The sequence below is a fragment of the Stegostoma tigrinum genome, chromosome 43 (assembly GCF_030684315.1).
Source record: "Stegostoma tigrinum isolate sSteTig4 chromosome 43, sSteTig4.hap1, whole genome shotgun sequence".
Taxonomy (NCBI): Eukaryota; Metazoa; Chordata; class Chondrichthyes; order Orectolobiformes; family Stegostomatidae; genus Stegostoma; species Stegostoma tigrinum.
Genome location: NC_081396.1, coordinates 7,976,953 through 7,998,720, shown reverse-complemented (window position 1 = coordinate 7,998,720; position 21,768 = coordinate 7,976,953). Strand labels below are relative to the sequence as shown.

The window sequence follows — 21,768 nt, the reverse complement described above, 5'->3', positions numbered from 1 at the left end:
AACCACATACCATGCTGACTTGGGAGATTATCACTGTTACTTCGCTGTGCTGGAACTCCTCAGTAGGACTAAATATGTTACTACTCCTCATGGAGTGCAATGTTTAAGTTGGTGACTCACCTTGCCACCACCTTGAGGACAATGAGGGATGGGCAAAAAACACTCAAATCTCAGGTTCATGCACATATCCACAGACTGAAAAGGTGCATCTAGTCTTCCAACCAATGACAGTGAAGCAAGGGCACGGCTAGGCCCTGAGGTCCCTTGCTGTCTAACAATACCTGCCTCCATGGCAACCTGATTTATGTCAAACTCCAGGAGAAAACTGGACCTGTTTGTGGATTTAAACAGACAAGACCCATAGCGATTATAACACAGTCAGGCAGGTGGACCTCATAGAATATTAGTTCCCTGATTGGAGCTGTTAATCCGGCCCAATCGGGAGCCCTGGCTGACAGATATAAACAGGAGTGTCCGAGGTTCTGTTCACTCAGAGCTAGATTAATGTCAAGGATACTCCACGTGCAAATAGAGGGCAACTTGGAGAAGGGATGACAGCATCCATAGAGTTTATTTGAAATCCTGTGGGGCTGGAGCAAATATCTCAACATTCGTTAGCAAATGAAGGAATCGAAAGCCATATTCCAAGCTGGTGACTGTGGCACCATGAACAGTGGAGACACCAGTCAAAAGTGCCAACAGACAATGACAGATCAAGCAAATGGACAAGACTAAGAGTTCACCAACTTTGGATCCATGAAAGATGGAGCAGAATGCAGAATACATTAGAATACACCAAGCCAGCAGCCTCAGGACTGGGGCCATGCCATATTTTGAGTTTGGATTGATTTTTCGGTCAGGAACATTGGACCATGGGATAATCTGGATTGAGTAGGGTCAAAGATCGCTTGATGCACAGGAATAGAGCAGGATCCAAATGGTGAAATAGATAACAAGCCAGGTGCTTAGTGGGGCCTACCTGACTTGTCCAACTAAGTTCATTTTAATTTATTTACTTTTATTTCTACATATAAATGATGCAGAGCACGTGTGTCCAGTTTGTGTGTCACTCTGGGGTTTTATACTGCCACCTTAACAGAGTTCCCTATATTCTCCAAATATGGAGCTTTCAAATGAGGGTTCCCAGGGATAAAAATCAAGGTGTAAACATGGAAAGCAGTAAAATCCAGTGGAGAGGAATAAAAAAAATTGGACAGAACTGCTGAACATTCTCTCCTTGAGGTGGAAAATGAAGGTTTGGCAGTGTCTTTGTTCAGAAAGCTCAGCAGCAGGGAATTGCACCTCAAAGAATGCCTTCGTCTTGGAGTGGGTGAAAAACAGATTCAACAGTACAAAACCAATGTGTAATGGGGCTCGGTTACGTAGATGGCTTACATAGAACAGCTTACATTCTCCTGAATTTAACAGGGTTAAATGCAAATTGGGAGTAGCAGTAGGCTCTTCTGAGCTCCACTGCTGACTAAGGTTGTTTCTTGAGTTCTAACTGTTGCCTCAACTTCACTTTCCTGTTAAGATCTGAAAACTGTCAGCTCCCCCATGACATTCTCATTGGTCAAAGGGAGTTTACGATGATCAGGGCAGTTAGTAAGGCAGACGGAGAAACGCCTTGCTTGATAGCGTCCGGAACAATCTTAAAATTGGAGCCTGGTAGTTGAAAGGTCAAAGCAAGGTCAGAACAAAGTAAACCACTGGTCATTATCTGAAATTCTATTTCCACACAAATCAGCTGAAGCAACAGATTACAGAACCAAGTCATGATAATGAATCACACTTAACAAAACTTAATGGTAACATTAGCTCCAGGGATTGCATGCTTCCACCTTTATTTCCAATGTCACCAGCAGATATTTTCCTCTAAGATTCTAACTAAAATAGTAAGTACTAAAATGTCCACAGATGCGACTTACATTAATTTCCAGAAGACAGTCTCTTGTGAATAACATTTTCAATTGTCAGTTAAAATAGCATTAGCTTTGAAGAAAAGCTGGATAGATTCAGGTTGTTTTCTTTGGAGTAAACAGGTTTGGGGGACCTCATTGAAGTGTCTAACATTATTAGGGCCATGGACAGGATGGATAGAAAGCAGTTTCATGGAAGCATCCCAATCAAGGGGACATAACTGTGGCACAAAGGCTCTGTGGCTTGCACTGATGCCTCACAGCACCTGGCACCCACATTCAATTCCACCTCAGGTGACTGTCTGTGCAGAGTTTGCAAGTTCTCCTTGTATCTGTGTGGGATTCCTCTAGGTGCTCCAGCTTCCTTCCACAATCCAAAGATATGCAGGTTAGGTCAACTGGCCATGCTAAATTGTCCATAGTGCCCAGGGCTAGATGGATTAGCTGTGGGAAATGCAGAGTTACAGGGATTGGGGTATGGTTCTTTGAGTGATGCTTTTCAGAGGGTCAGTGTGGACTCGATGGGCTGAGTGGCCTGCTTCCACACTGTCAGGATTCTGTAATTTTAAGACAGAATATTTAGAGGAGATTTTTTAACTTATAACCTCACCTGAGGGAGGTGGTAATCTGGAATGCACTGCCTGTGAGAGTAGTTGAAGCATAAACCTAACGACCCTGAAAAGGTATCAGTAATAATGGGAACTGCAGATGCTGGAGAATCCAAGATAATAAAAATGTGAGGCTGGATGAACACAGCAGGCCCAGCAGCATCTCAGGAGCACAAACGCTGACGTTTCGGGCCTAGACCCTTCATCAGAGAGGAGGATGGGGAGAGGGAACTGCAATAAATAGGGAGAGAGGGGGAGGCGGACCCAAGATGGAGAGAAAAGAAGATAGGTGGAGAGAGTATAGGTGGGGAGGTAGGGAGGGGATAGGTCAGTCCAGGGAAGACGGACTGGTCAAGGAGGTGGGATGAGGTTAGTAGGTAGGAGATGGAGGTGCGGCTTGGGGTGGGAGGAAGGGATGAGTGAGAGGAAGAACAGGTTAGGGAGGCAGAGACAGGCTGGGCTGGTTTTGGGATTTTGTGAGGGGAGGGGAAGAGCTGGGCTGGTTGTGTGGTGCAGTGGGGGGAGGGGACGAACTGGTCTGGTTTTGGGATGCGGTGGGAGAAGGGGAGATTTTGAAGCTGGTGAAGTCCACATTGATACCATTGGGCTGCAGGGTTCCCAAGCAGAATATGAGTTGCTGTCCCTACAACCTTCGGGTGGCATCATTGTGGCACTGCAGGAGGCCCATGATGGACATGTCATCTAAAGAATGGGAGGGGGAGTGGAAATGGTTTGCGACTGGGAGGTGCAGTTGTTTACTGCGAACCGAGCGGAGGTGTTCTGCCAAGCGGTCCCCAAGCCTCCACTTGGTTTCCCCAATGTAGAGGGAGCCACACCGGGTACAGTGGATGCAGTATACCACATTGGCAGATGTGCAGGTGAACCTCTGCTTAATGTGGAAAGTCATCTTGGGGCCTGGGATAGGGGTGAGGGAGGAGGTGTGGGGGCAAGTGTAGCATTTCCTGCGGTTGCAGGGGAAGGTGCCGGGTGTGGTGGGGTTGGAGGGCAGTGTGGAGCGAACAAGGGAGTCACGGAGAGAGTGGTCTCTCCGGAAAGCAGACAGGGGTGGGGATGGAAAAATGTCTTGGGTGGTGGGGTCGGATTGTAGATGGCGGAAGTGTCGGAGGATGATGTGTTGTATCCGGAGGTTGGTGGGGTGGTGTGTGAGAATGAGGGGGATCCTCTTTGGACAGTTGGGGCGGGGTGTGAGGGATGTGTTGCGGGGAATGCGGGAGACGCGGTCAAGGGCGTTCTCGACCACTGTGGGGGGAAAGTTGCAGTCCTTGAAGAACTTGGACATCTGGGATGTGCGGGAGTGGAATGCCTCATCGTGGGAGCAGATGCGGCGGAGGCGGAGGAATTGGGAATAGGGGATGGAATTCTTGCAGGAGGGTGGGGGGGGGTGGCCATGGGCACCCGCATGGGCCCCAGCTATGCCTGCCTCTTTGTAGGTTACGTGGAACAGTCCCTCTTCCGCACCTACACTGGCCCCAAACCCCACCTCTTCCTCTGTTACATTGATGACTGTCTCGGCGCCGCCTCTTGCTCCCCAGAGGAGCTCGAACAGTTCATCCACTTCACCAACACCTTCCACCCCAACCTTCAGTTCACCTGGGCCATCTCCAGCACATCCCTCACCTTCCTGGATCTCTCAGTCTCCATCTCAGGCAACCAGCTTGTAACTGATGTCCATTTCAAGCCCACCGACTCCCACAGCTACCTAGAATACACCTCCTCCCACCCACCCTCCTGCAAAAATTCCATCCCCTATTCCCAATTCCTCCGCCTCCGCCGCATCTGCTCCCACGATGAGGCATTCCACTCCCGCACATCCCAGATGTCCAAGTTCTTCAAGGACTGCAACTTTCCCCCCACAGTGTTCGAGAACGCCCTTGACCGCGTCTCCCGCATTCCCCGCAACACATCCCTCACACCCCGCCCCCGCCACAACCGCCTAAAGAGGATCCCCCTCGTTCTCACACACCACCCCACCAACCTCCAGATACAACGCATCATCCGCCGACACTTCCGCCATGTACAATCCGACCCCACCACCCAAGACATTTTTCCATCCCCACCCCTGTCTGCTTTCCGGAGAGACCACTCTCTCCGTGACTCCCTTGTTCGCTCCACACTGCCCTCCAACCCCACCACACCCAGCACCTTCCCCTGCAACCGCAGGAAATGCTACACTTGCCCCCACACCTCCTCCCTCACCCCTATCCCAGGCCCCAAGATGACTTTCCACATTAAGCAGAGGTTCACCTGCACATCTGCCAATGTGGTATACTGCATCCACTGTACCCGGTGTGGCTTCCTCTACATTGGGGAAACCAAGCGGAGGCTTGGGGACCGCTTTGCAGAACACCTCCACTCGGTTCGCAATAAACAACTGCACCTCCCAGTCGCAAACCATTTCCACTCCCCCTCCCATTCTTTAGATGACATGTCCATCATGGGCCTCCTGCAGTGCCACAATGATGCCACCCGAAGGTTGCAGGAACAGCAACTCATATTCCGCTTGGGAACTCTGCAGCCCAATGGTATCAATGTGGACTTCACCAGCTTCAAAATCTCCCCTTCCCCCACCGCATCCCAAAACCAGACCAGTTCGTCCCCTCCCCCCACTGCACCACACAACCAGCCCAGCTCTTCCCCTCCACTCACTGCATCCCAAAACCAGTCCAGCCTGACTGGTCTCTGCCTCCCTCACCTGTTCTTCCTCTCACCCATCCCTTCCTCCCACCCCAAGCCGCACCTCCATCTCCTACCTACTAACCTCATCCCACCTCCTTGACCTGTCCATCTTCCCTGGACTGACCTATCCCCTCCGTACCTCCCCACCTATACTCTCCTCCCCACCTATCTTCTTTTCTCCCCATCTTCGGTCCGCCTCCCCCTCTCTCCCTATTTATTCCAGAACTCTCACCCCATCCCCCTCTCTGATGAAGGGTCTAGGCCCGAAACGTCAGCTTTTGTGCTCCTGAGATGCTGCTGGGCCTGCTGTGTTCATCCAGCCTCACATTTTATTATCTTGGACCCTTAAAAGGTATCTGGCTGAGCATTTGAAATGTTGTAGCATTCAGAATTATGGGGCTAGTACTGGAGAATGGGCCTAGAGTAATTTCAGTGGTACAGATTGTGATATATATAAATGACAAATGAAAATGTTGATGGGTGGGTTAGTAAGTTTGCGGACAATATAATGATCGATGGAGTTGTGAGTCGTGTAGAAGGTTGTCAAAGGAAACTGCAGGATATAGATTAGTTGCAAACGTGGGCAGAGAAATAGCAGATAGATTTTAATCTAGGTAAACGTGAGGTGCTGCACTTTGGGAGATCAAATGTTAAGGAAATGTATAGCTCCCTGAAAGCAGCCACGTAAGTAGATATGGTGGCAAAGAAGGTATACGACATGCTTCTTGGTCAGAAAATTGAGTACGGGTGAAGATGTCAATGTTGCAGCTTTATACAACTTTAGATGGGCCACACTTAGAGTACTGCATTCAATTCTGGTCATCACATTACAGGAAGGATGTAGAGGCTTTGGAGAGGGTGCAGAAGAGGTTTACCCGGATGCTGCCTGTATTAGAGCATATCAGCTTTAAGGAGAGGTCAGAAAAACTCGGGTTGTTGTCTCTTGAGTAGCAGAGGCTGAGGGGAGCCTTGATAGAAGTCTACAAAATTATGCAATTCATAGATAGAGTTGACAGTCACAATCATTTTTCCCCCCAGACATGAAATGCCTAACCCTTGAGGGCATGCATTTAACGAGAGTGGGGGCAAAGTTCAAAGTAGACGTAAGGGGCAAGATCTCTTTTTTTTAAAAACAGAGAGAGTGATAGGAGTCAGAATTAACTGCCGGGGTGGCGGAAGCAGATACGATAAGGGCAATTGAGGGACTTTTAGATAAGCACATAAATATGCAAGGAATGGAGGGATATGGACCAAGGGTAGGCAAAAGGGATTAGTTCCATCTGGTGACATGTTCAACACAACATCATGGGCCAAAGTGCCCATTCCCGTGCTTCACAGTTCTCTGTGCTAAAGATGAGATTGGCAAAGGGTTTTTTTTCTGTACTCTACAACTCAATGAAACTATGACAGCTCATTAAAAGCACGATATCGGGTGCAGTGGTGTCGTGAGATGTCATTGTACTAGTAATCCAGGACTCCAGGCTACAGGTGCAGAGGCATGGATTCAAATCCCACCATGGCAGATGGTGGAATTCCAATTCAATAAAAATATGGAATAGAAAAGACTGTCTAGTAGTGGCCATGTGACCACTGTTTGCTGCCATTAAAAACCAACCTGGTTCACGAATGCCCTTTAGGAAAGGAAATCTGCTATCCCTACCTGGCCTACACATGACTCCAAACTCTCAGCAATGTGGTTAACTCTTAACTCTCCTACGAAATTAGGAAAAGCAATAAAATACTGCTTCATCCAAAGCTCACTGCCGTGACAGAATTTCTAAAAAGAAACAGTACCCCGGCTGTCGACATTGACGGTGGTTCTGTATTGAGATTAGCATCAGAGACCTTGATCGGTGTCTCAGCAGGCTGAGCGAACCCCATCTCATTTATGGCCCAGTATCTTCCACACTGTCAACTCACTGATGCATCAGAAGCTCAAATAAATCAGTGAATCTTTGCCCTCACTGACTGCATTTGAATGGCCTCTTCCCCCCCCCGAAGTGTGAACTACCCAGTGCCCCAGAAACTGGGAAAGCTGAATAAATCCCTTACCCATGCAGGAAGCAGGTAAAAGGCTTCTCAACAGTGTGAACTCTCTGGTGTTTGAGTAGAGTTATCATCAATAGAAATTGTTCCAACATTCAGATAACGTGAACAGCCTTTCCCCACTGAAGGACTGCGGTATGTTTTATATATTTTTGGCATTGTTTGGGGAGGGGAGGTGAGGGGAGATTGTCGCCTATTGGTAATCTCACAAGACTACCAATTCAGACAGCCCAAGCCAAATGCTGTGGAGTTCAAATCCCACAACAGAATCAGGTGGAGTTGAACTTCAATTGAATAAAGTAAAGCATAAAGCTATAGCCTAATAATGGTGAGCCCAGAACTTGCTTTAATGGTCCAGCTGGTTCAAAAAATGCCATTTAGAGAAGGAAATCTGCCATCCTTACCCAGCCTGACTGACCTGTGTGACTCGAATTGAATTGAATTGAATTAGGTTTATTGTCACAAGTACTCAAATGAGTACAGTGAAAAGTTGATAGGCTGCCACTTACAACACCACCTTAGGTACCAAGGTACCTGGGTACTGTTTCCTGACTTCAGATGCACTGCAATCAGGTTGACTCCTAACTGCTCTCCAGGGAAATTGGGAATGAGCAACAAATGCTGTCCTGATCATGCAAATCCCATGAAAGAAGGAAGAGAAGCGAAGAGCTAAAACTGTCTGTGAACAAGCTGGTCTATTAGTGCAAGCACTGGTATTTCAATAGATGGAGGAAATGATTGAAAAGGAGTCAACATGGAATTTGGAAAGTTGTATCGGGTTTTTCTTTAACCCCTTTGAGATAGTAACAAAAGCAATGATTAAGGAAATGAGGTTACAGTTTGTGAACTTCCAAAAGGCAATTGCAAGGCTCCCCCTAAAAGACTGTTAGTTAAAATGACAGTTCACAGAATTGTAGGGATACTGTTAGCCTGGTTATGAGGTTGTTAAAGTAGCAGAAGACAGACCATGGCTAATGGATAAAAAAATCTTGGAAAAATCTGACAATTGCTGTGACCCAACATCCGTGTCAAGACACAAGATATTATTTGGATTTGTTTGCGAAATACAGAAATTTCAGTGATCAAAACATGAAATGGCATAGTCAGTAATGATGACAATTTCTTGTCCAGCAGGAAATGAGAAGGCAAATAAGTGGGGAGGGCTTGCTAAAACACTACGAGGCACTAGTCAGATCAAAACTGGAATACTGCGAACAGTTTTAGATCTCTTATCAAAGGAAAGATGTCCTGGTATTGCAGGCAGGCCAGTGAAGGTTCACTAGGCAGGTACCAGGTATGGAGGGATCTTCTTATGAGGAAAAGTCGGGTAGATTGTACCTCCACTCTTTGGAGTTTAGAAGAATGAGAGGTGACTTTACTGAGGCGTACAAGAATCATAGCAAGCTTAATAAGGTTGATGTGGAGAGGTTGTTTCCCCTTGTGGGAACATCTAGGATCAAAGGGCATCATCTCTGAGTAAGGGGTCACCCACATAGAACAGGGATGAGGAGGAATGTCTTTTCTCAGAGGGTAGTGAATCTGTGAAATTCTTTATCACAGAGGGCTCTCAAGGTTATATCATTAAGTATATTCAAGGCTGAGATAGACAGATTTTTAATCAGCAAGTGTACGAAGGGTTATGGGGAAAAGGCAGGAGGGTGGAGTTGAGGATTACCAGATCAGACAAGATCTCATTGAATGGCAGAGACAAGTCTATGGACCAAATGGCCTATTTTTGCCCTTACCTCTTATGGCCTATCTGGAAACTTTCTACATCTCGTATAAGCAACATTCCGATCTCAATCTTATTAGCGGCTTCAAATAATTCAACTGGGTTATCTCAACGTGGTGAACACTTCATGTGGCCAAACTGATTCTCTTTGATCAACTCAGTCTTGTCCAAGTTCCAAATTTACAACCTTTGAAGTTTTCAAGTCCTTCTCAAATCAGTATTTATTGGCCATCCATAGTTTGCCCACGAGGTGGTGCAGGTGAGCCAGCTTCTTGAACTACTACCGTCCATTTGTTGCAGGCATATCCGCGATGCAGTTAGGGATGTAATTACAGGATTTTGACACAGCCACAGCGAAGGAACGGCAATATATTTCCAAGTCAGGATGGTGTGTGGTTCAGAGGGGAACTTGCAGGGGGGTGGTGTTGGCATGTAACTGCTCTCTTCCAGATTCTCTCTAGCAGATGTTTTTAATCCTCTCAAACTTGAAGAGCTCACATATCCTTCTCTTTAAAAAAAACTGATGGGAACTCTATTCAAAGTTGAATAAATTTCATGGGTGAGTGGCTTCCCAACAAGTTCTTGAATCTGCTCATCTCACCAACAAAGTATGAACGATTTGAGTCAATGAGATAAACCAAAGAACTGTCATTGCTGGAGATCTGAAATGTAAACAAGTACTGGAGAAACTCTGGCAACATCTATAGAGAGAGAAAATACAGAATTAACACTTTGAATCGTGACCCTTCATTGAAGCTGAACGTAGCTGGGGAATGGTGGTATTTAAGATGGTTACAAGGGTGTGGGGAGACAGTGCCCAATGGGAGAGAGAAAGTAAGAAAAGGAAATAAACAAAATGACTGCTGATGACAACTGGGAGAGAGATAAATGTTGAAAGGAAGCTAACAAATAGTGTGAAGGGTTGAAAATGGGTTGGCTGTGCTGGGAACAAACCATAGAGATCATGTTCTGTGGGTCTGGGGTTAGGTAACGAATATGGAGGAAGAGATAACAGTCCAATTACATAATAGAAAAGAAAATATTTATGGACTAAGTACGTAATATTGGCAATAATTTGGCATAATATGGGGCAGGCAATGGCCTAATGGTATTATTGCTGGACTGTTAATCCAGAGACCCAGTTAATGTACTGGGGTTTCAGCTTCAAATCCCACTTGGTAGACGAAGGAATTTGAACGCAACAAAGTATCTGGAATTAAGAATCTAATGATGACCATGAATCTATTGCCAATTGTCAGAAAGACCCACCTGGTTCACTAACACCCTTGTGGGAAGGAAACTACCATCCTTAGCTGGTCTGGTCTCCATGTGACTCCAGATCCACAGCCAGGTGGTTGACTCTCAACTTCCTTCTGGGCAATAAGTGCTGGCCTAGCCAGTGACACCCTAGTCCTATGAATGAATAAAAATAACAACCAACAGCAACAGATTGATCCAATCTGAACTATCAGAATGGTCATGGTTCAGTCTTGCCTGTGATTAATTGCAGCTAGCACAACTTGGACTCTGCAGTCACATGTGGATCTGTCTGTGTATCAGCAAGTGGGCCAGCTGAGTGAAACCCTTCCCGCACATGGAACAGCCGAATGGCCTCTCCCCCAAGTGAGTACATTACTGTCACACCAGGGCCTTTGGGCTTTTAAAATCCTTCCCACAAAAGGCCTCTTATCTGAGTGAAAGAGTTGGTGCTCAAAGATGCCAGAAGAACAAGTGAACTCCTTCCCACAAATGGAACAAGTGTAAAGCCCATCCCCTGTGTGGATCCACTCGTGAGTCAGCAGTTGGGAGGACTGAGTGAATTCCTTCCCACACACAGAGCAGGTGAACAGCCTCACCCTGGTGTGAATCTGCTGGTGATTCAGAAATTCATTTAAGCTTTTGAAGCTCTTCCCACAGTCAGAACACTGAAAAGGCCTCTTACCAGTATGAAGAGTGTTTCTAGAGGCTGCAGGACTGAGTGAATCACTTTCCACACACTGAGCAGGTGAATGACCTCTCCCTGGCATGAGTGCATCCGTAATTCTCCAGCAGGGAGGGATAACTGAATCCATTCACACATTTCCACAGTTTCTCCTTGGTCATTCCAGATTCGACAATCAGTTGAAGCCTAGCACACACAAAACTTGGGTACAGTCTCCCACGGTGAATGTTGCAAATTTTTCAGTCTGTGCAACTGGTGAAAGCCCTTTCCACCATCAGTTCACTGGAGCACTATCACTCAGTCATGTGTTTCAGTTCTTTTCCAGGCACACTGATGCTTGAAATCTTTTCCCACCCAGTAACATTTCTCCTTCTACTTTCAAAGGCTTATGATATTCAGGTGCTGATGACAAGTAATTTGTTACATAAGATTGGTTTGAGTTTCCCATCTGCTCATTCTCCCCTTCTAATTCCTCTGGAAAAGTTTACAAAAGCCACTACTATAAGTACAAGATAAAAATTCAGAACAAATATTTCTACTTTCTATGCAGTACTCCATCCTTATTCCCCAAAGCCTTTTTTTCCACATCCCATTCACCTTTCTTGCTCACTGAACTAATATCCAAACCTGTCACCCGATTTTCAAATGTTATCCTTTGCCAAGCTTTGCTCTCCTAACAGTGTTTAATTTGAATGGGTTTAGTTCTACACTGATTCTTTCCTCCCTACCACCCAATTCTGGCTGTGTTCAGTTTTGTATTCACTGGATCCCATCACTATCTCAATTGGCAGCAGTACAGAGGCTACACCAGAACAGTTTGAGGGATGGAGAGGTTACAGGGATTGAGAGGGAGTTTTGAGAAGATTTGTGGGGATTGAGAGGGTCTAGGCCTGAAATGTCAGTCTTCCTGGTCCTCTGATGCTGCTTGGCCTGCTGTGTTCATCCAGCTCTACGCCTTGTATGTCGTCTCAGATTCTCCAGCATCTGCAGTTCCTACTGTGTCAGAGATTGAGAGGGCTTTAGCACTGGGAGAATTCACAGAGGTGTTGGACGTTTAAGGCTGTAAGATGTAACAGAAATATTGGAAGGTTAAAGTGCTGGAAGAGGTTACAGAAGGTTCCTGTCCCTTCCCATACTTCCTCCATTGACATAAACTCCCCGACCCACTCCCACATTCCCTCCATTGACAGAGTCCTTGAACCACTCCCCACATTTCCTCCATTCATAAACGTTGCTTGGCCCACTCTTCATATTTTCTTCATTCAGACACATTCCCTGGTCGAAGCAATACTGCGCATCTTGCTCCGGGCCATATCAGAAACCCAAGCCTCTGGACTGGGGATTGGGAAGACATTGGTTTTCCATTTGTGTGTCGAGTGGATGGTGGCCACTTTCTCAGTAGCATTAAGGCCCATGACCCCAGTCGGTATTTCTAACATATGCATACGTCTCCAGAGATCACTCTTACCTCTCTCCCCTGCGACAAGGCCATGAACGACGCATGCTCATCGGGCTCCCGTTCCGGGCGAAGGGGGCGGAGCTGGAGGACCGACCCGTTTGCATGGTCCTCCAACCAATGGAAGCGAATGAGACGGGCCTGGAGGACCGAACGTGTGCAGCTGGTCCTCCAACCAATGGAAATGCACCTGGGACGGAGCTGACCCGACACTCGTCCATTTTCTGAGAGACGACCTCTTTCAGGACAAAATTTGTATCAAACTCCAGGACGAAACTGGACCTTTCTGTTTCTGGCTTTAAACACAGGAAACCTTGCGGGGCTGGAGCAAAAAAAATCCGACCGTCTCTAACTGAAATATCTTCATTTAGGGCAGATTGGAGGAATTATCTGATGGAATAGCACCCTCATGTGATTGTTTCCCTTGTGCAGAATTACTGAATCAGTAATGAAAGTACAAAATCAGAAATTGCTGAAAAAACTCGAGATCTATGAATAGAGTGGGCCAAGCAACGTTTATGAATGGAGGAAATGTGGGGAGTGGTTCAAGGACTCTGTCAATGGAGGGAATGTGGGAGTGGGTCGGGGAGTTTATGTCAATTGAGGAAGTATGGGAAGGGGCAGGAACCTTCTGTAACCTCTTCCAGCACTTTAAGAGAGAGAGAAGAGAGAGAAGAACACGAAGAACTGTTCTGATGAAGGGTCACCGGACTCGAAACGTGGTGAACTCTGATTTCTTTTCACAGATGTTGCCTGTCTTGCTGCGTTTTTCCAGCAATTTCTGGTTTAGTTTCTGATGTGCAGCATCCACAGTTCTTCGGGTTTTATTTTGTACGGCACTGAAGATGTCCACCAGCCCAATACCTCTGCTGAATCTCTAAAAGATCAGTTGACTTCAGGCCACTCATCTGTGTTCTTCCCCCAACCCTGCACATTCCTCATTTGAGATAATGATCCAATCCCCACTTGAATGCTGAGGGGTGACCTTATAGAGGTTTATAAAATCACGAGGGACATAGATAGGGTGAATAGCCAAGGTCTTTTCCACAGCATGGGGAAACCAAAATGAGAGGGCATAGGTTCAAAGTGACAGGGGAAAGACTTAGAAGTGTCTTAAGGGACAACTTTTTTCATGCAGAGAGTGGTGCATGTATGGAATGAGCTGCCAGAGGAAGTGATGGAAGCTGATACAATTACAACATTTAAAAGGCATCTGGATGGGTACATGAACAGGAATGATTCAGAGGGATATGGGCCACTGCTGGCAAATGGGTCCAGGCCAGACTGGGATGTCTGGTCAGCATGGATGAGTTGGACTGAAGGGTCTGTATAACTCTATGACGTTATTTGATTCTCACTTAACAGATTTCAAATCCTCATGACTCAATGCATGAAAAAGGTTTTTTCCTAATGCTGCCATTTCTTCTTTCACCAATTAGCTTCAATCTGAACCTAAGTGACTCCAACACTGGTGTGCCCAGCGAGGCAATGATGGTGAGGTAGGCCCAGTGGCAAAAGATGCTGCTGATGATCAGCCACTTTGAAATTAGTTGGGTCTGGTGAGGCGGTGGTGGTTCTGACCAAACTCAGAACGCAAACATGTAGGGACTTCTCTTTAAACTATGTCTTTTAATTTTGTCTTATTCTCAAACTATCAAAATGGTGCCAGATTATGGTGACAAATGAAAGTTTTTCACTGTATTTTAGCGTATTTAACTGCAAAATACACACAATAAAATAATTTATTCATAATTGTTCTCAATCTTTCCGCCAATGGGAACAGAATCTGCCCTGTCTGTAAACTCCAGTTTTAATATTAAGTATATTTTGTTTTATTCATTTTTGGGATTTGGGTGTCACTAGCTGCACAATACATTTAGCCTTCATCCAACTCATTGTTATTGATTGTAAATAATTGACACACCAATGCTAAATGCTGTGATATTCCACTCGTTACACCTTGATAAATAAAAAAAAGCTATTTGCTGTTTCATATTAGCTAAGTAATCTTTTGCCTGTTAATATGTTATCCCACTGCACTGTGTGCTCTTATGTTGTAATATTTGATGTGCTTTCCCAAACATCTTTTGCAGTTCAGAGCACACCAGCTCTACAGGTTTACCTTTATCCACATTATTTTCTATTTGCTCGAAGAACTGTAAAGTATTCTGCAATAACCTGCTGAATGACTGATGTTGGAATAACAAACTCAGTTTTCTGCTTTCCAGCTCCTTTTTGAAAAAGTATTTACATTTGCCATTTTCCAATCTATTGGAATGTCTCCTGAATCTAAGTGATTTTAGACATATATAACCAACAGCTTTACTATTTTTGCAGCCACTTGCTTAAAGATCCTAGGATGCTGGCTACCCAGTCCTAAGCTCCCCATATCGGGCTCAAAATGATGGCTTTGATTCTCTCATCTATGATGCTGCCAGACTTGCTGAGTTCGCCAACAATTTTTGTGTGTCTACTGGTCCTGGTGATTCGTCAGCATTTATATCATCCCTAGCATGTTCCTGTTAATGGTGACTATGTTAAATCCCTCCTTCTTTTTCTTCTCTTGACTCAAGTATTTTTTGAAAGATTTCCAATCCTGCTGCAGTGAAAACAGACACAAAATAACTGTTTTAAAAAATATGCTGTGTCCTTGTTCTACATTATCAAGTCCTCAGTCTTCACTCTTTACAGAACCAATGCTAGCTTTGGTTCCTATTTAAATATGTGCAGAAACTGTTACTGTTGTTATATTGCTAACTAGCGTTCTGTCATTCTCTGCTTACTGCCTCTCTCTGTCCAGTAATTCTTCAGTTTCTGTTCAAATCTGACCAACCTTCTGAATCACTGGTGATCTTTGCAGTTTTGTAAAGAGTTGGTAGGTTTAACACTAAGCCGTTAGCAAAGAGATTTTTCTTCTACTTACTGGGCTAATTTTTTGCGAAGAGTTATTAAGTATCTTCTAAAATGATGTGTTGCTTTATGAAGCTACAGATGGGGAAGTTTCTTTTATGAAGAGAAATTGAACAGTTTAAGCCTTTTCTGTCTGGAGTTTAGAAGAATAAGAGGTGATATAATTGAGGTATATAACATGCGAAAGCAAATTGACAAAAATAGACATAGAACGGATGTTTTCTCATGTGGGATAATCTAGAATGAGTGGTCATAGTTCTAGCATACAGGATAGCAGACATAAAACTAAGTTGAGAAGAAGTTACATCTCTAAAAAGGAATCTGTGTGATTCATTAGCCCAGACTCTGACGGATGCCAGGACACTGAATAAAGTTGTGAAGGAGATAGGTAAATTTTTCATTCATAATGGATTGAGGATTGTGGAGAGCAGGCAAGAAAGTGGAGTTGAGGCTGAGATGAGATCAGCCATGATCGTACCATATGGAAGAGCAGGTCCAAGGGGCTAAGTTACCCACTTCTCCTCCTACTAGTGACCTCTTACCTTTCTCATTATCTTTACCCAAACAGATTCTACATTTTGTTGCTGTGAGATAAGGCCATCTTTTCCTATAATGTCATTCTTAATTATGAGAGCTACGTCAAACTTTTCCCAGCTTCTTGGTTTTTCAAAATGTCAAATATCCTTCAATATTCAGGTCTTTGCCTTGGTCACCTTGCAAGCATGTCACCATAACGGCCATCAGGTCATATTGATTTATATCCATCTCTGAAAATGGTTGTCTTTTCATTCTGAATACTGCACGCCTTGCTCAGAGACAGGAGAGTGGCAGGACTGAGAATGCCTTTGTGGGACTGCTCTTGGACAACAGTGGTCAATTAACCTAAAATGCCTGCTATGCATCTCCCTTGTAGATTTTTCTTTCCTCTGCATTTAGCGGTCCCTGGTGAGAAAGCTTTAGTTTCCCTGCAACTAGTGAACACCAGAGGGATTGACGTTCTAAGTTTCATTTCCAGTTTTAGTGATTTTTATTTTAGTTTATTCGGGGTGACAGTTCCAAAGTGGGGGATTAACACATAATGGTGTTGAAGAGAAACAAAGAGATAAAACAGGGGGATGTGCCACAGGAAGTGCAAACCAAACATCACGTCAGCTTCTGAAAGGGTCATTCAATTCATTAGAAACAGAACATCATAAGCCTGTGAATGCAGAAGGATGTGTCTGTGTGAAAAGAGTTTGAACAACAGAAACTGGAAAAGTCCCAAGGTTCTCACACCCAGAAGAGTGTTCAACTGCACCAAGAGCTGGGATGTGGAATTAGGCTGATGACTCTCTTTAAGCTAGTCCAGAAACAATGGGCCCAATGGCTTGTTTCTGTGCTGTATATTTCCGTGATACCACTGATCCCTCATACCAGCATTAAAGATCACAGGCAGTCAATGTCATAAGAACAGGATTTACTTAGAATGACTGGAAGTACACTGTAGTCATACATACTTCTCAAATCTCTTTCAATTGATCATATGTAAAGTGGACTGCTCTGATGAAATTGTACAGTTCCATAAATTGGGATTGTTTAGGCTGTATCTGTTGCCTGCCTCCTGTAGTCCTGTTCTTTCCTAGGTATGGGATTACAAACAAACATTTGGCACTGCTACACAGTGTGCAAGGTCATTATTGGTTTCGCACTCAGATATTGAATCTATAATTGTCTGGAACTTCGCCCATGAATACAAATGTATTCAGCACTCAGAATATGAACACTGGTCAGCTCTACTTATCTTCAAAGTGAAAATGTAGAACATGCTACCACAGGGAATGGTGCAGTGGTTAACACAGATACATTCTAAGAGGAAATGGGTTAAACAAGTCAGGGAGAAACGAATAAGAGGATGTGTTCATGGGTTAAAGTGAGGGGGGTGAACGTTTGTCTGGAGAATGAATGGGGAATTTACAAGGATATCACCAGGTCTGGAGAGTTTTAGCAATGAAGAGAGGTTATATAGAGTGCATTGTTTTCCTGGAGTACAGCAGAATGAGACAGGACATGATTGAGATATATAAAATTATGAAGGGTGTGGATAGGTAGACAAGAAGGAACTTTTCCCCTCAGTGGAGGGATCAATGACTGAGAAAGATATTTGAGGTAGGGGAAAGGGGGTTTAGTGGGGATGTAAAGGACGTTATTTTTCCCCAGAGGTTGTCAGGAATCTAGAACTCAGTGTCTGTAAGGACGTTAGAGGCAGAATTGTCTGAAGTATTTGGATACATACTTGCATGCCAACGAATACAAGACTACGGACCAAGTGCTAAACAAAGGGATGAGAACAGTTAAGTCAGAGATAATGGGATCTGCAGATGCTGGAGAATCTGAGATAACAAAGTGCGGACCTGGTTGAACACAGCAGGCCAAGCAGCATCTTAGGAGCACAAAAGCTGACATTTCGGGCCTAGACCCTTCATCAGAAAAGGGGGAGGGGGAGACGGTTCTGAAATAAATAGGGAGAGAGGGGGAGGCGGATTGAAGATGGATAGAGGAGAAGATAGGTGGAGAGGTGCTTGTTTTTGACTGGCACAGATTCACTAGGCTAAAGGACCTTCTTCTGTACTGTGAACACGATAACTTTAATTCAGTTGGGTGAAACTTCCTCTTTCAATGCTGTACATTTGCACTACTTCATTGATTAACAATCAAGGATCAAATAAAGGGAATTGTCAGCGCAACAGTTTGAAAGTTTAAGTAGCAGCATGTGTAACTGAAAGCCTTCAATTCATTTCACACATTGGCTACTGTGCTACTGGGCAGTATGAGATGACTGGTGTTTCAGCAGGTTTCTGGCTCTTTTAAAGCTCTTGCCACAGTCAGAGCACACAAATGGCATAGTTGTGTGAACACGCCGGTGGCTCTGGAGGGTCGACGACTGTGCGAACCCTTTCCCGCACAGGGAGCAAATGAATGGCCTCTCACCAGAGTGAACCCGCTGGTGTGTCACCAGCAGCCATTGTCTTTTAAAGCCCTTCCCACAGTCCAGGCATTTGAACGGTCTTTCAGCCGTGTGAACCCGCTGGTGCATCAGCAGGTTGGATGATCGAGCAAATACCTTCCCGCACTCATAACAGCTGAATGGCTTCTCTCCAGTATGGACCCTCTGGTGTGTTCGCAGGTTGGACAACTGTGTGAATCCCTTCCCACATACAGAGCAGGTGAAGGGCCTCTCCCCGGTGTGAACTCGTTGGTGTATCATCAGAGGAGTTGACTGAGCAAATCCCTTCCCACACTCAGGGCATGTGAATGGGCTTTTGCCTGTGTGAATATGTTGGTGTCTCTTCAAGCACTTGAAGGTTCTGAACGTCTCCCCACATTCGGAACATTTAAAGGGTCTCTCATCCACGTGAACCCGCTGGTGTGCTAGCAGAGCAGATGACCGTGTGAACCCCTTCCCACAGACAGAACAGATGAAGTTTTGTTCTCCAGTGTGCTCGCGCTGGTGTCCCTTCAGCTTCTGAGAGCTATTAAAGCTCACCCCACAGTCAGAGCATCCGAAAGGTCTCTCATCACTATGAACTTCCTTATGTTTCACTAGGTGCGTTAGCCGACTGTACCCCTTCCCACAAATGAAGCAGGAGAAGGGCTTCTCCCCAGTGTGAACTCTCTGGTGTGCCAGCAGGTTGAAGGACCGAGCAAATGCCTTCCCACAAACAGAGCAAGTGAACGGCCTCAGCCCACTGTGCAGGTGCCGGTGTCGCTGCAGCTCCTGGAAGCTTTTAAAACACTTCCCACAGTCAGAACATTGAAATGGCCTCTCCTCTGTGTGAGCCAGCTTGTGCCTCATCAGATCCCGAGAGCATTTAAATGTCTTCCTACAATCGGAACACTGAAATGGTCTTTCCTCTGTGTGAACAAGCTGGTGTGCCTGCAAGTGGGACAGATAAGCAAATACTTTTCCACACACAGAGCAGGTGAATGGACTGCTCCTGATCAGACTGTGCTCATGAACTCCCAAAGATGGCAGGGAACTACAGGTCTTCCCATCATCTCCAGCTTCACTGAAGGCCTCTCCATTGTCACAATCCACATGATTCCCTGAGACAGGGATGCAGCTGAAGGCAAGTTCACATGAGGAAAATATATTTGTCTGGCCTACAGTGTGATCACTACTCTCTCCTTCCATCAGCAAGATCCAACAATGGCAATCGAGATCACGATAAAGCCAGCTGCCCTATACATTGGCAATAAGCTTGAGGTGTCGGGGCAGCTGACCTGCCGTTCACTGTGATCCCCACGTGTAGCCTTCTTACCAACTTGAGTCGCGAACTGAAATTTTAAAAAAGAGGCTCCTGGGTCCAACATAAAAGCAGGATAATAATGCAGTTCCTGAGATTGAAATGGAAAATGCTGGGGTCGAGCGCGGAATCTTTGTAGACAGGGAGCGACAGAGAAAGAGAAATAAACAGGATTAAAGTTTGAGCGGGGGCGAACCTCGCCTGTGTGAGCCGACGACGAGTTGGGGCCACGAGCCCGGGATCAATGGCACCCGTCCGTACCCACAGTGCCCAGCGTGCCAGAAACCGCCCTATATTGGTCAGCGGGCAGCGTCGGCGGCACCAGCGGAAAGTGGGCTCTGCGACGATCTGAGCGGCGAAAGATGAAATAAATGCATCCAAGCCGGAGCACCCAAGTGATTCTGCGCTATTCCCACACCTTTCATAGTCAACAGGACATCCGCTCTGCTTTCCGCAGCCGCGACTGGAACAGTAATGGCGGCCGCGGTAATGATTGACGAACGCTGCAAGCAATAGCAAGGCTTGGAGGTCACACCAGCCGTGGATCCTCCAACCAATAGAGAAAGTCGGAGGACCTAGCTGCTGTCGGTCCTCCAACCAATAAGAAGTCTTGGAGAGAGAAGGCGGGTATCTGTGGGCGCCCCAGTCGAGGAGGTTTGAAGGACGGAGAGGAGCCGCAACAGGGAGGCATGGAATTCTCAACATTGATTCAGGACCCCATTACTATCTTGGGTTCAGGTTAAACATGGGCAAGGAAACCTCCAAGTGATTACCACTGTGAGATTTATCAAAACACCCGTGCTCACAATCACAGAACTACTGGAGACAAAGTCGTGGAAACAAGTTCTTTTATTGCGAGTCTGCAGAGTCGGGTGCCCCCGGAGAACCGGAGAGACCCTGATACAGAGTTTGCAGTCTTCTTTTATACATCCCATTCATTATGTATTCAGGCGCCAATGTTTGTATTCCCTCGGGCCTCCCTAAGTGGGCGTCCCCATCTGTAGTTCAGCTCTGGCTTTTACTATTCTCTACTACGCATGTGCCATAGCTGCCTGTGGCCACATACTCACCTTTTCACCTACTTAGCCCCAAGTGTTTCCTGGATCTGGATTTAGCTGGTTCTTAATCACTCCTTACTGTTATCTTCTGCTCACTCAAGCTGATCCCCCATACTGTGCACTGCCGCCTCACCACTTCTTATTGCTATCACATCTGTGACTAAATTCCTGTCCAAGTGTTAACTGTTGTGCCTAAGTTTATGTACTAGTGTTAACTGTAGTTTAACCACTGTCCTGTAGCACTCCATTTCTCTCACCACCTACCGTCCTCCATCACCTCACTAGTCAGTGTTCTTCCATGTTGGACACCCACTTTAAGAAACACCCAAGTTGGCAAAGGTGCAGAATGTGCTCTGGGAGTAGGAATTCAATATCCAGCACCAATTTGGGCTGGACCACAACTGTGCTAGTTAGTTCCTAAAGGTAATAGATTCCAAGGTGGGACTGCCACAGGTGGTGAGGGAACCAACTAAATGGAAAAACATTCTTGCTCTCATCCTCACCAAACTGCCTGCTGCAGTTGCATCTGTCCATGACAAGATTAGTAAGAGAAGCTCTGTCATTGAGAATGTTGTTCTTCAGGTTACATAGGAACAGGAATAGACATTCAGCCTCTTGAGGCTGTTCCACTAGTCAGTGAGATCGTAGCTAATCTTTGGCCTAACTCCATATATATGCCTCAACAGGTATAAAATTAACAACAGATCCAGAATACACTGCCATTGCAGAAATGAGTTCCAAATCATTACCACTTTTGTGTGTAGAAATGCTTTCTCAAGCGTCTCCTCAATAGTCTGGCCCCAATTCTCAGACTATGACCCCTTGTTCTAGAATCAGCAAATAGTGGAAATAGTTTATCTTCATCTATCTTGTCTTCTCCTGTTAATGTCTTGAAGACTTCAGTCGCATTAATCTTTAACTTCTGCCATGAGCGAGTAAGGATAGAAATAGGAGGACACAGCATTTGAATGCCTGGCTGAGGAGCTGGTGCAGGGTAAAAGGATTCACATTTTTGGATCATTAGAATCTCTTCTGAGATAGAAATGACCTGTACAAGAAGGATGATTGCATCTGAATTGGATGGGAAATAATATACTAGCAGGGAGATTTGCTAGAA

At 45.5% G+C, this 21,768-nt stretch overlaps 1 protein-coding gene and 1 long non-coding RNA gene across 2 annotated transcripts; both read right to left on the bottom strand.

Annotated features, from left to right (window-relative positions):
• Positions 1-5,553: 5,553 nt before the first annotated feature.
• LOC125449026 (uncharacterized) lies at positions 5,554-12,494 on the bottom strand. Its single transcript, XR_007246787.2, has 3 exons — positions 12,413-12,494; positions 10,945-12,004; positions 5,554-9,703 (listed from the first exon to the last, which is right to left on the bottom strand). It is a non-coding gene; the product is annotated as an uncharacterized LOC125449026 (long non-coding RNA).
• Positions 12,495-16,542: 4,048 nt separating this feature from the next.
• LOC125448999 (gastrula zinc finger protein XlCGF26.1-like) lies at positions 16,543-20,066 on the bottom strand. Its single transcript, XM_048524543.2, has one exon. The coding sequence runs from the start codon at positions 19,479-19,481 to the stop codon at positions 18,105-18,107; it is 1,377 nt and encodes a 458-aa protein (XP_048380500.1). The 5' UTR covers positions 19,482-20,066; the 3' UTR covers positions 16,543-18,104.
• Between the last annotated feature and the right edge of the window lie 1,702 nt (positions 20,067-21,768).